The sequence below is a fragment of the Pseudoliparis swirei genome, chromosome 17, assembly GCF_029220125.1.
Source record: "Pseudoliparis swirei isolate HS2019 ecotype Mariana Trench chromosome 17, NWPU_hadal_v1, whole genome shotgun sequence".
NCBI classification, from domain to species: Eukaryota; Metazoa; Chordata; class Actinopteri; order Perciformes; family Liparidae; genus Pseudoliparis; species Pseudoliparis swirei.
Genome location: NC_079404.1, coordinates 683,217 through 698,665, shown reverse-complemented (window position 1 = coordinate 698,665; position 15,449 = coordinate 683,217). Strand labels below are relative to the sequence as shown.

The 15,449-nt window shown below is 45.2% G+C and overlaps 1 protein-coding gene across 3 annotated transcripts in view; it reads left to right on the top strand.

The window, feature by feature from the left end:
- si:dkey-192p21.6 (uncharacterized protein LOC565246 homolog) overlaps positions 1 to 15,449 on the top strand; it is a 54,255-nt gene that overhangs the window by 3,232 nt on the left and 35,574 nt on the right. For 2 of the 3 annotated variants that reach the window (XM_056435703.1, XM_056435702.1), the window contains exons 2-3: positions 4,999 to 5,331; positions 5,623 to 5,711. In XM_056435703.1, the coding sequence (XP_056291678.1) occupies positions 5,253 to 5,331; positions 5,623 to 5,711 (168 nt within the window). In that variant the 5' untranslated portion in view covers positions 4,999 to 5,252. Of the gene's footprint in view, positions 1 to 4,998; positions 5,332 to 5,622; positions 5,712 to 15,449 lie in introns of those variants that run through there. The other variant, XM_056435704.1, reaches the window with a different exon arrangement.

Here is a 15,449-nt window from a genome sequence, read left to right as displayed (position 1 = left end):
ACACACTTTAATAACATGTAACACACACTTTGATAACATGTAACACACACTTTAATAACATGTAACACACACTTTAATAACATGTAACACACACTTTGATAACATGTACCACACACTTTAATAACATGTAACACACACTTTAATAACATGTAACTCACACTTTGATAACATGTAACACACACTTTAATAACATGTAACACACACTTTGATAACATGTAACTCACACTTTGATAACATGTAACACACACTTTAATAACATGTAACTCACACTTTGATAACATGTAACTCACACTTTGATAACATGTAACACACACTTTAATAACATGTAACACACACTTTAATAACATGTAACACACACTTTAATAACATGTAACACACACTTTGATAACATGTAACTCACACTTTGATAACATGTAACACATACTTTAATAACATGTAACACACACTTTAATAACATGTAACACACACTTTAATAACATGTAACTCACACTTTGATAACATGTAACACACACTTTAATAACATGTAACACACACTTTAATAACATGTAACTCACACTTTGATAACATGTAACACACACTTTAATAACATGTAACACACACTTTGATAACATGTAACTCACACTTTGATAACATGTAACACACACTTTAATAACATGTAACACACACTTTGATAACATGTAACTCACACTTTGATAACATGTAACACACACTTTAATAACATGTAACTCACACTTTGATAACATGTAACTCACACTTTGATAACATGTAACACACACTTTAATAACATGTAACATACACTTTGATAACATGTAACACACACTTTAATAACATGTAACACACACTTTAATAACATGTAACACACACTTTGATAACATGTACCACACACTTTAATAACATGTAACACACACTTTAATAACATGTAACTCACACTTTGATAACATGTAACACACACTTTAATAACATGTAACACACACTTTGATAACATGTAACTCACACTTTGATAACATGTAACACACACTTTAATAACATGTAACTCACACTTTGATAACATGTAACTCACACTTTGATAACATGTAACACACACTTTAATAACATGTAACACACACTTTGATAACATGTAACACACACTTTAATAACATGTAACACACACTTTAATAACATGTAACACACACTTTGATAACATGTACCACACACTTTAATAACATGTAACACACACTTTAATAACATGTAACTCACACTTTGATAACATGTAACACACACTTTAATAACATGTAACACACACTTTGATAACATGTAACTCACACTTTGATAACATGTAACACACACTTTAATAACATGTAACTCACACTTTGATAACATGTAACTCACACTTTGATAACATGTAACACACACTTTAATAACATGTAACACACACTTTAATAACATGTAACACACACTTTAATAACATGTAACACACTTTGATAACATGTAACTCACACTTTGATAACATGTAACACATACTTTAATAACATGTAACACACACTTTAATAACATGTAACACACACTTTAATAACATGTAACTCACACTTTGATAACATGTAACACACACTTTAATAACATGTAACACACACTTTAATAACATGTAACTCACACTTTGATAACATGTAACACACACTTTAATAACATGTAACACACACTTTGATAACATGTAACTCACACTTTGATAACATGTAACACACACTTTAATAACATGTAACTCACACTTTGATAACATGTAACTCACACTTTGATAACATGTAACACACACTTTAATAACATGTAACACACACTTTGATAACATGTAACACACACTTTAATAACATGTAACACACACTTTAATAACATGTAACACACACTTTGATAACATGTACCACACACTTTAATAACATGTAACACACACTTTAATAACATGTAACTCACACTTTGATAACATGTAACACACACTTTAATAACATGTAACACACACTTTGATAACATGTAACTCACACTTTGATAACATGTAACACACACTTTAATAACATGTAACTCACACTTTGATAACATGTAACTCACACTTTGATAACATGTAACACACACTTTAATAACATGTAACACACACTTTAATAACATGTAACACACACTTTAATAACATGTAACACACACTTTGATAACATGTAACTCACACTTTGATAACATGTAACACATACTTTAATAACATGTAACACACACTTTAATAACATGTAACACACACTTTAATAACATGTAACTCACACTTTGATAACATGTAACACACACTTTAATAACATGTAACACACACTTTAATAACATGTAACTCACACTTTGATAACATGTAACACACACTTTAATAACATGTAACACACACTTTGATAACATGTAACTCACACTTTGATAACATGTAACACACACTTTAATAACATGTAACTCACACTTTGATAACATGTAACTCACACTTTGATAACATGTAACACACACTTTAATAACATGTAACACACACTTTGATAACATGTAACACACACTTTAATAACATGTAACACACACTTTAATAACATGTAACACACACTTTGATAACATGTACCACACACTTTAATAACATGTAACACACACTTTAATAACATGTAACTCACACTTTGATAACATGTAACACACACTTTAATAACATGTAACACACACTTTGATAACATGTAACTCACACTTTGATAACATGTAACACACACTTTAATAACATGTAACTCACACTTTGATAACATGTAACTCACACTTTGATATCATGTAACACACACTTTAATAACATGTAATAACACACACTTTAATAACATGTAACACACACTTTAATAACATGTAACACACACTTTGATAACATGTAACTCACACTTTGATAACATGTAACACATACTTTAATAACATGTAACACACACTTTAATAACATGTAACACACACTTTAATAACATGTAACACACACTTTAATAACATGTAACTCACACTTTGATAACATGTAACACACACTTTAATAACATGTAACACACACTTTAATAACATGTAACTCACACTTTGATAACATGTAACACACACTTTAATAACATGTAACACACACTTTAATAACATGTAACTCACACTTTGATAACATGTAACACACACTTTAATAACATGTAACACACACTTTGATAACATGTAACACACACTTTAATAACATGTAACACACACTTTGATAACATGTAACTCACACTTTGATAACATGTAACACACACTTTAATAACATGTAACACACACTTTAATAACATGTAACACACACTTTGATAACATGTAACTCACACTTTGATAACATGTAACACACACTTTAATAACATGTAACACACACTTTGATAACATGTAACTCACACTTTAATAACATGTAACACACACTTTGATAACATGTAACACACACTTTAATAACATGTAACACACACTTTAATAACATGTAACTCACACTTTGATAACATGTAACACACACTTTAATAACATGTAACACACACTTTAATAACATGTAACACACACTTTAATAACATGTAACTCACACTTTGATAACATGTAACACACACTTTAATAACATGTAACACACACTTTAATAACATGTAACACACACTTTGATAACATGTAACTCACACTTTGATAACATGTAACACACACTTTAATAACATGTAACACACACTTTAATAACATGTAACACACACTTTGATAACATGTAACTCACACTTTGATAACATGTAACACACACTTTAATAACATGTAACACACACTTTAATAACATGTAACACACACTTTGATAACATGTAACACACACTTTAATAACATGTAACACACACTTTAATAACATGTAACACACACTTTGATAACATGCAACTCACACTTTGATAACATGTAACACACACTTTAATAACATGTAACACACACTTTAATAACATGTAACACACACTTTAATAACATGTAACACACACTTTAATAACATGTAACTCACACTTTAATAACATGTAACTCACACTTTGATAACATGTAACACACACTTTAATAACATGTAACATACACTTTGATAACATGTAACTCACACTTTAATAACATGTAACACACACTTTAATAACATGTAACTCACACTTTGATAACATGTAACACACACTTTAATAACATGTAACACACACTTTAATAACATGTAACACACACTTTAATAACATGTAACTCACACTTTGATAACATGTAACACACTTTAATAACATGTAACACACACTTTAATAACATGTAACACACACTTTAATAACATGTAACTCACACTTTGATAACATGTAACTCACACTTTGATAACATGTAACACACACTTTAATAACATGTAACACACACTTTAATAACATGTAACACACACTTTGATAACATGTAACTCACACTTTGATAACATGTAACACACACTTTAATAACATGTAACACACACTTTAATAACATGTAACACACACTTTAATAACATGTAACACACACTTTAATAACATGTAACACACACTTTAATAACATGTAACTCACACTTTGATAACATGTAACACACACTTTGATAACATGTAACACACACTTTAATAACATGTAACACACACTTTGATAACATGTAACTCACACTTTGATAACATGTAACACACACTTTAATAACATGTAACACACACTTTAATAACATGTAACACACACTTTGATAACATGTAACTCACACTTTGATAACATGTAACACACACTTTAATAACATGTAACACATACTTTAATAACATGTAACACACACTTTGATAACATGTAACTCACACTTTGATAACATGTAACACACACTTTAATAACATGTAACACACACTTTAATAACATGTAACACACACTTTAACATGGACTGTTAATGATGTCTCTGTAGATTTTAAAGCCAGCGCTGCTCTTCAGCTGCAGGTCAAAGGTTAATGGGCTTTACCCCCCCCCCCTCATCGGTCACAGCGTCGCTCTCAGGGAAATGAGCTGGAGGACGTGAGCAGCGGCCGGTCGGCGTGGCGACGGTAGAGATCCTCTGACTCCATCACATCTTCTCCAGCTGCTCGCTTTCAATCATTCATTCACATGTAATCATCATCATCATCATCATCATCGTCGTCATCGTCTGAGCGCCAGCATTGCGACACGCGTCCCGCCGCCCTTTGCCCGCCCGTTGGAGCCTTATAAAGCGGAGCGGCGAGAGCGTCCTCACGAGCAGCATGGAGCGCAGCGCACCTCTACGAGCTCTGGCCTGGCTGCTGCTGCTGAGCGGCGGCTCCGGGGGACGCGTAGCACCAGGTGAGCTTCAGGGTCACGAGGGGTCGACTCGGGGTCACGAGAGGTCGACTCGGGGTCACGAGAGGTCGACTCGGGGTCACGAGAGGTCGACTAGATCCTCCTGGGGGTCAGACCGATGGTTCTGCTACGAGCCCCAGAGCGAGGCTCAGGTATCAGGGTGGGGCCCGCGGCCGTACGAGAGCCGGGTTTACAGGTAGAGAACTTCCAGTCGGTTACCGTGGCGATGGGGTCGATACTCCTGCTATCTGTGTTTACGACCGCGACGAGTCATCGAGGACTTCCTGTCTGCAGGGCTGAAGATGGACCAGGCGCTGCTCACCTTCCACAACCAGCTGACTGAAGAGCTGCAGGTGCTCTACACCTCAGACTACTGCTACAAGGTGAGCGCCTGTTCACCTGGAGACGCTCTACACGAACACCTGGAGACGCTCTACATGAACACCTGTTCACCTGGAGACGCTCTACATGAACACCTGTTCACATGGAGACGCTCTACAGACACCTGTTCACCTGGAGACGCTCTACATGAACACCTGTTCACCTGGAGCTCTACGAACACCTGTTCACCTGGAGACGCTCTACATGAACACCTGTTCACCTGGAGACGCTCTACATGAACACCTGTTCACATGGAGACGCTCTACATGAACACCTGGAGACGCTCTACACGAACACCTGGAGATGCTCTACATGAACACCTGGAGACGCTCTACATGAACACCTGTTCACCTGGAGACGCTCTACATGAACACCTGTTCACATGGAGACGCTCTACATGAACACCTGGAGACGCTCTACATGTTCACCTGGAGACGCTCTACATGAACACCTGTTCACCTGGAGACGCTCTACATGACACCTGTTCACATGGAGACGCTCTACATGAACACCTGGAGACGCTCTACATGTTCACCTGGAGACGCTCTACATGAACACCTGTTCACCTGGAGACGCTCTACATGAACATCTGGAGACGCTCTACATGAACACCTGGAGACGCTCTACACGAACACCTGTTCACCTGGAGACGCTCTACATGAACACCTGGAGACGCTCTACACGAACACCTGTTCACCTGGAGATGCTCTACATGAACACCTGGAGACGCTCTACACGAACACCTGGAGACGCTCTACATGAACACCTGTTCACATGGAGATGCTCTACATGAACACCTGGAGACGCTCTACACGAACACCTGTTCACCTGGAGCGCTCTACATGAACACCTGGAGACGCTCTACACGAACACCTGGAGACGCTCTACATGAACACCTGTTCACATGGAGACGCTCTACATGAACACCTGGAGACGCTCTACACGAACACCTGTTCACCTGGAGACGCTCTACATGAACACCTGTTCACCTGGAGACGCTCTACATGAACACCTGTTCACATGGAGACGCTCTACATGAACACCTGGAGACGCTCTACATGAACACCTGTTCACCTGGAGACGCTCTCCACGAACACCTGTTCACCTGGAGACGCTCTACATGAACACCTGTTCACCTGGAGACGCTCTACATGAACACCTGGAGACGCTCTACACGAACACCTGTTCACCTGGAGACGCTCTACATGAACACCTGTTCACATGGAGACGCTCTACATGAACACCTGGAGACGCTCTACACGAACACCTGTTCACCTGGAGACGCTCTACATGAACACCTGTTCACATGGAGACGCTCTACACGAACACCTGGAGACGCTCTACATGAACACCTGTTCACCTGGAGCTCTACGAACACCTGTTCACCTGGAGACGCTCTACACCTGTTCACCTGGAGACGCTCTACACGAACACCTGTCACCTGAGACGCTCTACATGAACACCTGTTCACCTGGAGACGCTCTACACGAACACCTGTTCACCTGGAGACGCTCTACATGAACACCTGTTCACCTGGAGACGCTCTACATGAACACCTGGAGACGCTCTACACGAACACCTGTTCACCTGAGGCGCTCTACATGAACACCTGTTCACCTGGAGACGCTCTACATGAACACCTGGAGACGCTCTACACGAACACCTGTTCACCTGGAGACGCTCTACATGAACACCTGTTCACCTGGAGACGCTCTACATGAACACCTGTTCACCTGGAGACGCTCTACATGAACACCTGTTCACCTGAGACGCCTACATGACACCTGTTCACCTGGAGACGCTCTACATGAACACCTGGAGATGCTCTACACGAACACCTGTTCACCTGGAGACGCTCTACATGAACACCTGTTCACCTGGAGACGCTCTACATGAACACCTGGAGACGCTCTACATGAACACCTGTTCACATGGAGACGCTCTACATGAACACCTGGAGACGCTCTACATGAACACCTGTTCACCTGGAGATGCTCTACATGAACACCTGTTCACCTGGAGACGCTCTACGAACACCTGTTCACCTGAGACTCTACATGAACACCTGTTCACCTGGAGACGCTCTACATGAACACCTGAACACCTGTTCACCTGGAGGCGCTCTAGAACACCTGTTCACCTGGAGACGCTCTACACCTGTTCACCTGGAGACGCTCTACATGAACACCTGTTCACCTGGAGACGCTCTACATGAACACCTGGAGACGCTCTACATGAACACCTGTTCACCTGGAGACGCTCTACATGAACACCTGTTCACATGGAGACGCTCTACATGAACACCTGTTCACCTGGAGACGCTCTACATGAACACCTGTTCACCTGGAGACGCTCTACATGAACACCTGGAGACGCTCTACATGAACACCTGTTCACATGGAGACGCTCTACATGAACACCTGGAGACGCTCTACACGAACACCTGGAGACGCTCTACATGAACACCTGGAGACGCTCTACATGAACACCTGTTCACCTGGAGACGCTCTACATGAACACCTGGAGACGCTCTACATGAACACCTGGAGACGCTCTACACGAACACCTGTTCACCTGGAGACGCTCTACATGAACACCTGTTCACCTGGAGACGCTCTACATGAACACCTGGAGATGCTCTACATGAACACCTGTTCACCTGGAGACGCTCTACATGAACACCTGGAGATGCTCTACATGAACACCTGTTCTCCTGGAGACGCTCTACATGAACACCTGGAGACGCCCTACATGAACACCTGTTCACCTGGAGACGCTCTACATGAACACCTGGAGACGCTCTACATGAACACCTGTTCACCTGGAGACGCTCTACATGAACACCTGGAGACGCTCTACATGAACACCTGTTCACCTGGAGACGCTCTACATGAACACCTGGAGACGCTCTACATGAACACCTGTTCACCTGGAGACGCTCTACATGAACACCTGGAGATGCTCTACATGAACACCTGTTCACCTGGAGACGCTCTACATGAACACCTGGAGACGCTCTACATGAACACCTGGAGACGCTCTACATGAACACCTGTTCACCTGGAGACGCTCTACATGAACACCTGGAGATGCTCTACACGAACACCTGTTCACCTGGAGACGCTCTACATGAACACCTGTTCACCTGGAGACGCTCTACATGAACACCTGTTCACCTGGAGACGCTCTACACGAACACCTGTTCACCTGGAGATGCTCTACATGAACACCTGGAGACGCTCTACACGAACACCTGGAGACGCTCTACACGAACACCTGTTCACCTGGAGATGCTCTACATGAACACCTGTTCACCTGGAGACGCTCTACATGAACACCTGGCACCTGTTCACCTGGAGACGCTCTACCGAACACCTGTTCACCTGGAGACGCTCTACATGAACACCTGAGAGCTCTACACGAACACCTGTTCACCTGGAGACGCTCTACATGAACACATGTTCACCTGGAGACGCTCTACATGAACACCTGTTCACCTGGAGACGCTCTACATGAACACATGTTCACCTGGAGACGCTCTACATGAACACCTGGAGACGCTCTACATGAACACCTGGAGATGCTCTACATGAACACCTGTTCACCTGGAGACGCTCTACATGAACACCTGGAGATGCTCTACATGAACACCTGTTCACCTGGAGACGCTCTACATGAACACCTGTTCACCTGGAGACGCTCTACATGAACACCTGTTCACCTGGAGACGCTCTACACGAACACCTGGAGACGCTCTACATGAACACCTGTTCACCTGGAGACGCTCTACATGAACACCTGGAGACGCTCTACATGAACACCTGTACACCTGGAGTCGCTCTACATGAACACCTGTTCATGGAGACGCTCTACACGAACACCTGTTCACCTGGAGACGCTCTACATGAACACCTGGAGACGCTCTACGAACACCTGTTCACCTGGAGACGCTCTACATGAACACCTGTTCACCTGGAGACGCTCTACTTGAACACCTGTTCACCTGGAGACGCTCTACACGAACACCTGTTCACCTGGAGATGCTCTACATCAACACCTGTTCACATGGAGACGCTCTACATGAACACCTGTTCACATGGAGACGCTCTACACGAACACCTGTTCACCTGGAGACGCTCTACGAACACCTGTTCACCTGGAGACGCTCTACACGAACACCTGTTCACCTGGAGACGCTCTACACGAACACCTGTTCACCTGGAGACGCTCTACATGAACACCTGTTCACCTGGAGACGCTCTACATGAACACCTGTTCACCTGGAGACGCTCTACATGAACACCTGTTCACCTGGAGACGCTCTACATGAACACCTGGAGACGCTCTACACGAACACCTGTTCACCTGGAGACGCTCTACATGAACACCTGTTCACCTGGAGATGCTCTACATGAACACCTGTTCACCTGGAGATGCTCTACATGAACACCTGGAGATGCTCTACACGAACACCTGTTCACCTGCGAACACCTGGAGACGCTCTACATGAACACCTGTTCACCTGGAGACGCTCTACACGAACACCTGTTCACCTGGAGATGCTCTACATGAACACCTGTTCAGCTAGAGACGCTCTACACGAACACCTGTTCACCTGGAGACGCTCTACATGAACACCTGGAGACGCTCTACACGAACACCTGGAGACGCTCTACACGAACACCTGTTCACCTGGAGATGCTCTATATGAACACCTGTTCACCTGGAGACGCTCTACATGAACACATGGAGACGCTCTACACGAACACCTGTTCACCTGGAGACGCTCTACATGAACACCTGTTCACCTGGAGACGCTCTACATGAACACCTGTTCACCTGGAGACGCTCTACATGAACACCTGGAGACGCTCTACATGAACACCTGTTCACCTGGAGACGCTCTACACGAACACCTGTTCACCTGGAGACGCTCTACATGAACACCTGTTCACCTGGAGACGCTCTACATGAACACCTGTTCACCTGGAGACGCTCTACATGAACACCTGTTCACCTGGAGACGCTCTACATGAACACCTGTTCACCTGGAGACGCTCTACATGAACACCTGTTCACATGGAGACGCTCTATGAACACCTGTTCACCTGGAGACGCTCTACATGAACACCTGTTCACCTGGAGACGCTCTACATGAACACCTGGAGACGCTCTACATGAACACCTGTTCACATGGAGACGCTCTACATGAACACCTGGAGACGCTCTACATGAACACCTGTTTACATGGAGATGCTCTACATGAACACCTGGAGACGCTCTACACGAACACCTGGAGACGCTCTACATGAACACCTGGAGACGCTCTACATGAACACCTGGAGATGCTCTACATGAACACCTGTTCACCTGGAGACGCTCTACATGAACACCTGGAGATGCTCTACATGAACACCTGTTCACATGGAGACGCTCTACATGAACACCTGTTCACCTGGAGACGCTCTACATGAACACCTGTTCACCTGGAGACGCTCTACATGAACACCTGTTCACCTGGAGACGCTCTACATGAACACCTGGAGACGCTCTGTTCACCTGGAGACGCTCTACATGAACACCTGTTCACATGCATGAACACCTGGAGACGCTCTACGAACACCTGTTCACCTGGAGACGCTCTACATGAACACCTGGAGACGCTCACACGAACACCTGTTCACCTGGAGACGCTCTACATGAACACCTGTTCACCTGGAGACGCTCTACATGAACACCTGTTCACCTGGAGACGCTCTACACGAACACCTGTTCACATGGAGACACCTGGAGCCGCTCTACACGAACACCTGTTCACCTGGAGACGCTCTACATGAACACCTGTTCACCTGGAGACGCTCTACATGAACACCTGTTCACCTGGAGACGCTCTACAACACCTGTTCACCTGGAGATGCTCTACGAACACCTGTTCACCTGGAGACGCTCTACACGAACACCTGTTCACCTGGAGACGCTCTACATGAACACCTGTTCACCTGGAGACGCTCTACATGAACACCTGGAGACGCTCTACACGAACACCTGTTCACCTGGAGACGCTCTACATGAACACCTGTTCACCTGGAGACGCTCTACATGAACACCTGTTCACCTGGAGACGCTCTACACGAACACCTGTTCACCTGGAGACGCTCTACATGAACACCTGTTCACCTGGAGACGCTCTACATGAACACCTGTTCACCTGGAGACGCTCTACATGAACACCTGGAGACGCTCTACATGAACACCTGTTCACCTGGAGACGCTCTACATGAACACCTGTTCACCTGGAGACGCTCTACACGAACACCTGTTCACACCTGGAGACGCTCTACGAACACCTGTTCACCTGGAGACGCTCTACATGAACACCTGTTCACCTGGAGACGCTCTACACGAACACCTGTTCACCTGGAGACGCTCTACATGAACACCTGTTCACCTGGAGACGCTCTACATGAACACCTGTTCACCTGGAGACGCTCTACATGAACACCTGTTCACCTGGAGACGCTCTACATGAACACCTGTTCACCTGGAGACGCTCTACACGAACACCTGTTCACCTGGAGACGCTCTACACGAACACCTGTTCACCTGGAGACGCTCTACATGAACACCTGTTCACATGGAGACGCTCTACACGAACACCTGTTCACCTGGAGACGCTCTACATGAACACCTGTTCACATGGAGACGCTCTACATGAACACCTGGAGATGCTCTACATGAACACCTGTTCACCTGGAGACGCTCTACATGAACACCTGGAGATGCTCTACATGAACACCTGTTCACCTGGAGACGCTCTACATGAACACCTGGAGACGCTCTACATGAACACCTGTTCACCTGGAGACGCTCTACACGAACACCTGGAGACGATCTACTTGAACACCTGTTCACATGGAGACGCTCTACATGAACACCTGTTCACATGGAGACGCTCTACACGAACACCTGGAGACGCTCTACCTGTTCACCTGGAGACGCTCTACATGAACACCTGTTCACCTGGAGATGCTCTACATGAACACCTGTTCACATGGAGACGCTCTACACGAACACCTGTTCACCTGGAGACGCTCTACACGAACACCTGTTCACCTGGAGACGCTCTACATGAACACCTGTTCACCTGGAGATGCTCTACATGAACACCTGTTCACCTGGAGACGCTCTACATGAACACCTGGAGACGCTCTACACGAACACCTGTTCACCTGGAGACGCTCTACATGAACACCTGTTCACCTGGAGACGCTCTACATGAACACCTGGAGATGCTCTACACGAACACCTGTTCACCTGGAGACGCTCTACATGAACACCTGGAGACGCTCTACATGAACACCTGTTCACCTGGAGACGCTCTACACGAACACCTGTTCACCTGGAGATGCTCTACATGAACACCTGTTCACCTAGAGACGCTCTACACGAACACTTGTTCACCTGGAGACGCTCTACATGAACACCTGGAGACGCTCTACACGAACACCTGTTCACCTGGAGACGCTCTACACGAACACCTGTTCACCTGGAGATGCTCTACATGAACACCTGTTCACCTAGAGACGCTCTACACGAACACCTGGAGACGCTCTACATGAACACCTGGAGACGCTCTACACGAACACCTGTTCACATGGAGACGCTCTACATGAACACCTGGAGATGCTCTACATGAACACCTGTTCACCTGGAGACGCTCTACATGAACACCTGGAGATGCTCTACATGAACACCTGTTCACCTGGAGACGCTCTACATGAACACCTGGAGACGCTCTACATGAACACCTGTTCACCTGGAGACGCTCTACACGAACACCTGGAGACGCTCTACATGAACACCTGTTCACCTGGAGACGCTCTACATGAACACCTGGAGACGCTCTACATGTTCACCTGGAGACGCTCTACATGAACACCTGTTCACATGGAGACGCTCTACACGAACACCTGGAGACGCTCTACATGAACACCTGGAGACGCTCTACACGAACACCTGTTCACCTGGAGACGCTCTACATGAACACCTGTTCACCTGGAGACGCTCTACACGAACACCTGTTCACCTGGAGACGCTCTACATCAACACCTGTTCACATGGAGACGCTCTACATGAACACCTGTTCACATGGAGACGCTCTACACGAACACCTGTTCACCTGGAGACGCTCTACATGAACACCTGTTCACCTGGAGACGCTCTACATGAACACCTGTTCACATGGAGACGCTCTACACGAACACCTGTTCACCTGGAGACGCTCTACACGAACACCTGTTCACCTGGAGACGCTCTACATGAACACCTGTTCACCTGGAGACGCTCTACATGAACACCTGTTCACCTGGAGACGCTCTACATGAACACCTGGAGACGCTCTACACGAACACCTGTTCACCTGGAGATGCTCTACATGAACACCTGTTCACCTGGAGACGCTCTACATGAACACCTGGAGATGCTCTACACGAACATCTGTTCACCTGGAGACGCTCTACATGAACACCTGGAGACGCTCTACATGAACACCTGTTCACCTGGAGACGCTCTACACGAACACCTGTTCACCTGGAGATGCTCTACATGAACACCTGTTCACCTAGAGACGCTCTACACGAACACCTGTTCACCTGGAGACGCTCTACATGAACACCTGGAGACGCTCTACACGAACACCTGTTCACCTGGAGACGCTCTACACGAACACCTGTTCACCTGGAGATGCTCTACATGAACACCTGTTCACCTAGAGACGCTCTACACGAACACCTGGAGACGCTCTACATGAACACCTGGAGACGCTCTACACGAACACCTGGAGACGCTCTACATGAACACCTGTTCACCTGGAGACGCTCTACATGAACACCTGGAGATGCTCTACACGAACACCTGTTCACCTGGAGACGCTCTACATGAACACCTGGAGACGCTCTACATGAACACCTGTTCACCTGGAGACGCTCTACACGAACACATGTTCACCTGGAGATGCTCTACATGAACACCTGTTCACCTAGAGACGCTCTACACGAACACCTGTTCACCTGGAGACGCTCTACATGAACACCTGGAGACGCTCTACATGAACACCTGTTCACCTGGAGACGCTCTACACGAACACCTGTTCACCTGGAGACGCTCTACACGAACACCTGTTCACCTGGAGACGCTCTACATGAACACCTGTTCACATGGAGACGTTCTACACGAACACCTGTTCACCTGGAGATGCTCTACATGAACACCTGTTCACATGGAGACGCTCTACATGAACACCTGGAGATGCTCTACACGAACACCTGTTCACCTGGAGACGCTCTACATGAACACCTGTTCACCTGGAGACGCTCTACATGAACACCTGGAGACGCTCTACATGAACACCTGGAGACGCTCTACACGAACACCTGTTCACCTGGAGATGCTCTACATGAACACCTGTTCACCTGGAGACGCTCTACATGAACACCTGGAGACGCTCTACACGAACACCTGTTCACCTGGAGACGCTCTACATGAACACCTGTTCACCTGGAGACGCTCTACATGAACACATGGAGACGCTCTACATGAACACCTGTTCACCTGGAGACGCTCTACACAAACACATGTTCACCTGGAGACGCTCTACACGAACACCTGTTCACCTGGAGACGCTCTACATGAACACCTGTTCACCTGGAGACGCTCTACACGAACACCTGTTCACGCTCTAC